The sequence below is a fragment of the Cyprinus carpio genome, chromosome A4, assembly GCF_018340385.1.
Source record: "Cyprinus carpio isolate SPL01 chromosome A4, ASM1834038v1, whole genome shotgun sequence".
Classification (NCBI taxonomy): Eukaryota; Metazoa; Chordata; class Actinopteri; order Cypriniformes; family Cyprinidae; genus Cyprinus; species Cyprinus carpio.
Window position 1 is genome coordinate 22,662,951 of NC_056575.1, and position 8,752 is coordinate 22,671,702.

At 40.3% G+C, this 8,752-nt stretch overlaps 1 protein-coding gene across 2 annotated transcripts; it reads right to left on the bottom strand.

The window, feature by feature from the left end:
• Window positions 1-5,800: 5,800 nt before the first annotated feature.
• Window positions 5,801-8,500, bottom strand: LOC122139241. Of its 2 annotated transcripts, XR_006156124.1 has the most exons (3): window positions 8,368-8,500; window positions 7,740-8,241; window positions 5,801-6,936 (listed from the first exon to the last, which is right to left on the bottom strand). XR_006156124.1 is itself a non-coding variant. In XM_042735791.1 (2 exons), exon 2 carries the CDS (start codon window positions 6,830-6,832, stop codon window positions 6,005-6,007), a length of 828 nt encoding a protein of 275 aa, XP_042591725.1. In that variant the 5' UTR covers window positions 6,833-6,936; window positions 7,740-8,338; the 3' UTR covers window positions 5,801-6,004. The 2 variants fall into 2 exon arrangements, 1 of the variants encoding a protein (XP_042591725.1); XM_042735791.1 differs by lacking the exon at window positions 8,368-8,500 and having other exon boundaries at window positions 7,740-8,338.
• Between the last annotated feature and the right edge of the window lie 252 nt (window positions 8,501-8,752).

Below are 8,752 nucleotides of genomic sequence, written 5' to 3' on the forward strand. Positions count from 1 at the left end.
ATCATTGACATTTTTGTGTCAAGTGGCGTTTTAGGTAGTCAAGTTTTCACTCTGTCCATGTTTTCCTGGTGGAAAACTCTCCTTGGATTTTAGCGTTGGAGCAAATTTTGCACACAAACCAATTAGCTCCATAGCTGAATATTTCAGACAATTTAACCAATTTATCAGGGCCATCGCTTGTATCCGTTTGAACTATTTCATTTAGCCATTCTTGTTTGAAAGTTAAACAAACCTTTTTTTTAGGCTGTTGCAGAGATGTTTCATCTTTTCGTTTTGCCATTGCTGAGTGGATGCACGTCGTCTGCGCGGTCTGAACTTGTGCAGCGCTAGACCTTCAATTAGTCTGCGCATGCGCGCAGCTTAAAGGCAACATTGAGCGACACTCCACCTATGTATCCTCAGGATATCTATTTAAACAGGGTGTTGCTACTAAGGATCCTTTGAGACAGTTCCTTCAGCAAGCTTATGCAGGAGCAAGCAGTAGCCCCTGTGTTACAGGCCAAGACTTAGTATGATGCTAGGCTCTTGGACGTATCCCCTTAAAGTAATCTGTTCTTGATTCCAAGCCTTGAGCTCTACCCCAGGCCCAGGAGTCTGGCCCTAACACATGTAAGTTTGGGTATGTAGCCTAAGCCTTTGACCGTAAGGGATAATGTCAAGGACAGCCGTCTAACATCCCAGGGGCAACTCCCATGGAAATGGTAGAGTTGGTACTTAGTGCCCGCCATGGTTCTGGGCTGCACTCCCCTCAGCATGGTGGCGTGGGTATATTGTTTTTAATATGCATCTGTTTACATAAGAGATCGCTCGTATCTCAATCCTGTTCATGTGTTTTTGTTCGGGAGGTTTTGTACTCATTCAGAAGATGTGTAATAGCAGAGTGTATAACAGTGAAAACACGAAAAGCTGTAAAAACTCGTCTTTGGCGGGGAAGCGTTGTCTTCTAAAAGACGAGATAACTCATCAATGGCGGGGAAAGAGTTAAGGCTTTCTTTATGTCTGAAACTCTTTCCATACTGATTACATTCAAACAGATTCTTTCCAGTGTGAAATCTTATGTGAGTCTTTAGGTTTCCTTTAAACATGAACTCTTTCCACACTGAGGGCAGGTGAATTGCTTCTCTCCAGTGTGAATGATCATGAGGGCATCAAGGGGTCTTCTTTTATTTTCGTGCCCCTGGGAGTACAGTACCACATATGGTATTTCAGAACGTTCGGTGACGTCACATAACTGCCAAATTCAAACTCTGGTTTCATGCGTTGGCTGGTGCTGAGCCAGAGAGAGACGTGCACTGCACTTTTCACATTATCACAACTATGCAATGTCAACCACATAATGCATATTTTAGGTTTCAGACATTTAAATACACATAAGTACTAGTAAAATAATGCATTTAGAGTTTGTAAAATACACAAGCAACAATAACAATCCATTCAAATTGAATTTACCAATGTGTTTTATTCTTATCAGATACACATAGTGTAACTATAAAGTTCACTCTATTCTTCACCCATTTCGACGGCCACTTATTACATGTATTTTGGGAGAAACTGATGAATTCACGTGGTGTGAATCCTATTGACAGGACAGCAAACAAACATGGCGGCACCCATCTCACATTACAGATCATGATCAAGCTCATTTATAAGGGTATTTAAATGACAAAACGCACTCATTTACGCATATTTGTGAATTGGAATATCAGATTGTTCATGACATGGTAAGCAAGTTTGTGAATATTTTAAATAAGAAAGGAAAAACTAAATAAAAGCGTCCCATTTGTCATAAAGTGTTATTGTGGCTGCGGTGTGTCACTTGACAAGCATGACGCGTTGTCATGGAAACATAAGGGAAAACGTTCTAAAATAATGGTCGCCAACTCACCACTGAAAGGATTAAAGCAAGAACAGTGAGTAAAACAATGGTAATGTGTGTGAATAGTGTGTTAGCAATGTAAGCGAGATTAGTGGCAACCACGCTGGGAATGCTAACAAGCTATAAGCTAATAGCGGACTCGGGAAATCAAAATAATACTAGTGATAACAAGGCTCTCTGATTGTTTTTGTTGTAGAATATGATAGGGGATATATTCACACGTTAAAGAAATGGAAATGATGGTGTATAAAATAGATTTTAAGATAAAAAATAGATGATAAAGAATTAACTTGATGGACCTCAAACTCAAAACACACGGTAGCAACAAACATCCAGAGTTATGGGGATAGATGAGACACATGCTTATCCGGTGGAGAGTGACTGATGAAGGAATGCTGCCATCAAAGGCCTTGAGTGAGTATACTACTGAAATGAATAAAACATCTTTTTTAAATCTTAAGTTTATTTAAATTTTTGTTATTATAGCACTTTTCAGATTATTGATTTCTGTGCCTTTGCTGCAGAGCTTATGTGGCGGACGAGGGCAGGCAAGGCAAGGTGACGCAGTATTTTTGAAAAAAAAGGCAAAACCTGAAACAAAAAAAGGAAGATCATTTTGTTACTTCTAATACAGAAGTCAAATTACATTTTGCAGTTAAAATGACTGCTTTTGTATTATGTTTGTGCATTTTTGTAGGATCTGACATTTCTGCAGACTGGTGTGAGCACTGAGGATGGAGATTCCAAAGCAGCATCCTGGAAATGGTCTATAGTGGAGGTTGACATTTTTTCATGAATCCCGCGGGATGACAAACAAAAATAATATTAATCAACCGATCGTAATGGGCGGGACTGGGAATCATAATAATACTATGATACCCAACTTTATACACAAATACACCTTTTATAAAAATAAACTATAAACTGTATATTTTAATATTTTAACCTTTCATCGACCTCAAATATGGCTTTTCATCTGAAAGATGTATGTAGTAAAAACTTTACATAGCCACTCAATCTAATGTTAACCTACAGAAATGTGCGCTATTTAAGTGTGTGTGGAAGCTTAACAGCAGTGAGCTCACAGCAGGACAGATAGAGGGGCCGGTGCACTCACTTGCAATTTTTGGTCATACAGATAAAAGTAATAGATCTTTCGAATCTGTAAGACTCTGTTTATTTGTGTGTACTCAGAATAACAACAAAATGTAGAGCTTCTGTAAAATAATTAAAGCAAACAGAATGCGCTTTCTGCCATCTCGGTCGTATGAACTTGAGTGAGAAACTTTGAAACTCTGTATATGAAAAATAAATCTATAGAGGGTGAAGTGTCTAATTTTTAAAAATGTGTGTTAGCATGGATGATTTACATGAAATTTAATATGTGCAATGCACACTGGGCATCATTTATAAAATGAACGTATGACAGAAAATTGGGCGTACAGTCATTTCAATGCAAAACTTGGAATTGATCAATATGGACGTGAGCAGTGGCTACAATCAAATCTCACATCTGGTCTCAGCTCATGTACACAATGTTTTGAGTTACCTGAACTTGCGCACAGTGTAGTACATATGGTGGAGAATTGTAGAATGACAGCATTTTTTATTTATTTATTAGTTATTTTATTATTTAGTTTATTTTTGTTTTCCTGACCATCAAACGAAGCTCATTAGTCGATCGTTAACCATTAAGATCAGAATGTGGTGGACGAGGGCAGGCAAGGCAAGATGACACAGATACAGATGGATGGCAGGTGAGTGACTGGTCAATAGAGCAAAGCAGAGGTATTTCGTTGAACAACTTTATCTTTGCAGGTTTATATTAGTTGGTGTTGGTGAACTGGATCTGGGGGTTGGATGCAGAACGAATATCATGGGTTTGCGTTCATCATAGTATGAGATTATGTGCATAGAAAAAAACACAGTGGCAAGGTTAAATATCTTTGAATAACTCATCATAATGCTAAAAAATAGCCTTTTTTGTTATTTGTAATACTGTTATTTAGATTCCCCTAAAGGCAGATGTTAGAACAAGCTCATTCCCCAAAATGGTTTATCATAGAAAAGAACAAAAGCACTTTCTGTTGTTGCTGCACCATTTGGGGTGATCACATCCTGAGGAAATGGTCATCAATTGTAGAATGGGAATAGGTGAGGGACCCCCAAGAACCATCCCAGACAATAGGGGATTATCACGCTTCCCGGTTTCATGGGCGGGGTTTGTCAACTCTGTGCATATCCACTTCCGGCGCAGTTATACAATGGCTGAAACAAAGGCTAAATGTCACTGCTCTGTTCCACTTTGTAAATCTAACAAACAACGCCAACCCTACTTAAGTTTTCATGGATTCCCGACTGAATTGAGTCTAAGGAAGAAGGATTAAAGCGGTTTGCCGGGATGAAGGGCCAAACTTTAAAATAAAACAAGGTAGCACGTTTGTTTGTAGCCAGCACTTTAGTGAATCAGACTACACTAACGTTAGCAGGCTAGCATTAGCTGACATAGCTAACTTTACCAACCAGGGTCGCATCAAGTGTCTGAAAATCCTGTCTGTGCCCTCCCGTTTCCAGTGGAACAACTGGGGACTGCCAAGAAGGGAGTCCGCTTATAAAAGAGCATCAACTCGCTTACGCCATGACGTTTGCCCAGCCCTTCCTCTGGAGCAGTCCCTGCCATGTGAGGAAGAGGCGATAGAGGAGGTCGCAGCTTCGGTGGTGATGACTGAACATGATTACGGTTCTGCTCCTTAACCAGGTATGTCATTGTTTGCCACTTTGCTTGTGTTCTGAAATGTGGTTTATGAAGACATCTGTGTCCTCATAAACCAAACGGCTTAAAAAAACATACTAAATGGTGTTTTTTGAAATTCAAAAAAGGCCAAAAAGTTTTCTGTGATTGGTAGGTTTAGGGGTAGGGTTAGTGTAGGGGGGTAGATTATACAGTTTGTACATTAGAAAAATCATAACGCCTATGGAAAGTCCCCGTAAACCACATATCCAAGTGAGTGTGTGTGTGTGTGCGTGCGTGCGTGTGCGCACGCGAATGAGTGTGTAAGTGTGAGTGCAAGAGTGAGTTTTGTGTTTCTACCCCTGCCGTTCCCGCACAGAGTTGTAATTCTTAAATGTGATCTAACAAAGGTAAAGAGAAAATATTAACCATCTATGCAGTCTATATTGCTTGTAATTGGGATGAAGTAAACATCTGTTGAGTATTTTAACATAAAATTTTTGTTGAATTAAAAACCCAAACATGAAGCGGGTCCACCAGACCCACGAACACTGGCTGAATAACAACAATATGAACACCACAGAAGGGTTAAACGTAAAGGTGAATATTGAGCTATAAAAAGCTATTTCATGTTGCTTTAGAGGTCCAAACTACTTCCAATATGCAAGTCAAAGACAAAATAAATAATTTTTTTCTCTCATCTCATACAGGTGCACTGGATGCTGCTGTTGCACGCATACAGCAATTGGAAGACGAAATCAAGGAGCTGACAACAGAGCTGTCACAGTTGAAAGTGAGTCATCAAGTGCTTTTTCACCGATTTTGTGTCTCAGACAAGGACATCCTTTTTTACACAAGATTCACTTCAAGATATGTTTTTTTGTGACTTCTGTGCAGACACATGTTTATAAAGTGCTGAGGCACTCACTGAAATAATAGAAATTAACTTATTTCATCTCTAACCACAGCGCAGTTCACCAAAGAGGATGCTCTAAAAACACAAGCAATCGCCCGACTTCGAATCCTCGTGGAAAGGGCAATACGCAGAGTCAAGGAATACCGCATCTGGCAACACACTGTTCCTCTAACCTTGTCTGGGACAGTCAACCAGCTGTGGACCGTCTGCTGTGTGATGACCAACTTCCAGGGACCACTTGATTTAAAAGGCTACATCCCTGTTGAATAGTGTTTCACCCGATCACATGCATTTAACTGTATACTGAAAACATTGTATATATTGAATGAGATGTATATAATTGAATGAGAAATCATTAATCTATAAACAATTCTACAGGTCAGTCCGTCCAGAAAGTATTCAAAATAATGTAAATATGTAATAATGTTGTAAATAATGTACTGAGAAAAAGGGAATTAATAAAATCCTTTATTCATTCAGTTCATTTCACTTTCTGTTGAAGATACACATTCATATATGTACCAAAGAAGTACAGGTCCACCTTCTTTTTCATCTCTTTTATCATTTCATCATCCCTCCAGACTCTTTCAACGGTGAAGTCTCCCTCAGTGTCTGTTATAAAATCGCACCAACTCAATCCAGTTACTGCCAATTGACCTTGAACCTGCCACTGGTATTTATGATTCTGCTTCAGTTTTGCCTGACCATTCACCATTTTTACATGTCCTGCCTCAGAAATGCTAGAGATGTCTGAACATTTAACTTCAGGAAGCCCAAAACAGGGAACTGCACTAGGGTCATATACCGTTGCATCAGGGCTAGCCCAGAGGTGAGGAGCACAGCGTAAGACATTTACATTGAAATGTTTTGAATATTGTTCCAGCACCTGTGGCTCGCTTTCAAGGCCCCTCTTCATGGCGGGAGTTTGGCCTACTCCCTTAAGTATCCGCCCTGCCAGGGTCTGACCAGAAGACGGCCCTTTCACATGGCTAACCTCATAGAACCTACTAGCTGTCACTCTAGGCTTGCGTAAGGCTTGCCATAATGGGCACTCAGACTGCTCACGTGTCTGCTCCTCTCTCTCAGCTGCCATCTCATGCGTCACAGTTAAGCTGTCCAAATGGAGAAACTTTTGGGAGTTTGGGTCAAAGTTTGGAAAAGTAGTGGGAAATGTTGACCCCTCTAAAGGCAGTTTAGGGAATGTTGGTGTATCTGGGTGTTGGACATAATTTCCACATTTGCCCACAGGAGGACACTGGTAGGACAGGTGTGAACCTCGCGGCACAGGTCCGAACCTGGAGTCGACCATGGAGAGTTGAGACAAGCCATGCAGCACTGAGAATATTAGTGGTTGCGGCCTGAGGTTTTTCAGTCCTTCCCCAAGAGACAAGACTTGCGGGTCAGGGAGGGATCCTGAAACGTAAAATTAAAAACAGTAAGAGTTAAATTATCTACATATCTCTTGCAGCTTGTACTTTGTTTAGGCTTGGTCTGTAGGGAATTACAAACCTGCGCACATATATTTAAAGCACATAACTATAGAATTAATTCTTGATGCGCATGTGAACGCCATCAGCGTTTATCACAGGTTTGCGTTTAAAGTCTGTGTAGAGAAAATGGTGTCGTCTTAGCGGCCCCTAATTTAATAACAAATGATCGTTGCGACGGAAGCGAATCAATCAAAACTAACTTTAGCTCAAAAAAAAACTTTAAAGAACCGCTATAAAGCCAAAACAATCTCTGTTACCTTAAATTATACGTTTCTCTCTGTAAAGCTGCTTTGAAACAATCTACATTGTTAAAAGCGCTATATAAATGAAGATGACTTGACTTGACTTGAGGTCATTTTTTGATCAGTTTAATGCATCCTTACTGAAAAAAAATTCTGACAACCAACACATTTTTGAACGACATTGTACATTCAGTAGGTCATTATTGCAAAATAAACACTGTCAGAGTGATCAACAAGGTATCTCTTCACTTAGGTATCGAAATCTGGTACCGAAAAACAAGTAATTTTTCGATACTCGATAGTATCGAGGCAATTTGATCGGTACACAGCCCTAAGCTTGTTTTGGTTTTTCTGGAGAATTCTGGAGAATTGCTCACTGCAGTGTTATATTTGCTACATAATCTATGTGTATAAAAGTGGCAAAATACAATTATGTATTATACGGCAGCCAACAGTATGATATTAGTTACGGTAGTAACATTACCTGTGTATGCTTGATAGAGTGTTGATTTGCATACACTCCTGGCAGATGGCTTTGGTCTCCTAACAACCAAGTCCTGAACCGGCTCTGCATGGATCCCCTGGGAATGATATTAACAAGTAGCCATAATTGTAATAGTATCTTGCTTGTAATGGTGTAAACACACTGCTCGCGGTAGCCACGCGGAGTGGCAACGCTTCCAATTCACCCCCATGTTAATGTAGCCAGACGTACAGCTGCACAGCCCCTCGCGCTGCACCGCTTTAGACTTCCAGTCTATTTTTCAGCCGCCGCGCGCACCACGCTTCGCTCCACAAAAAGTGTGTCCCAGGTGTAACGGAGCGAAGGGTGGCACGCGGGGCAGCTCATGCCACAGCTGAAAAATAGACTGGAAGTCTATTCAATGCGGTGCAGCAATGCGCAGCTACAATCTTACCTTTGTCCTTGGTCGATACCATGTTTGCAGAGAGCTTGTGCAGGCCACAGGTGGTGGTACAGCTCTCAACTGCAGAACAAGAGATAGAACAGCAAACCGGGATGTGCTTGTTAACAATCAAAGGTAGACCTCTAGAACCAGTGTCACTCCAATCAACCTGCCCATGTAAACATCATCCCAGACCACAGCCCTCACCTGCAACATGCTGTAATGGGCACTCTGGAACAACAAGGCCACTAGATGGTTGCACAGAACCTTGCCTGCTGTACAGCTGCATGAGGTTTCTTGAAGTTCGGCTGCATCAGCTTGAAAAACAATCTACATTAAAGACACAACACTAATAATTTTAGTTGAAGTTAAACTAAAATGAAAATCTTGTTGCAAATGATATAGAAATTTAAGGAAGAGCATTTCAATTAACCAAAAATCCTATGAAATCTGCAACCGCAGTAGAGTAGTTAACCCCTTACACCATTAACATGTTGATTCAACAAACAGGATATTAAAAAATTTAAGTGCAAAGTCACATTATCATGATATTGATATTTGCATTCCGTACGTATGTCACAAAGGTATAGCA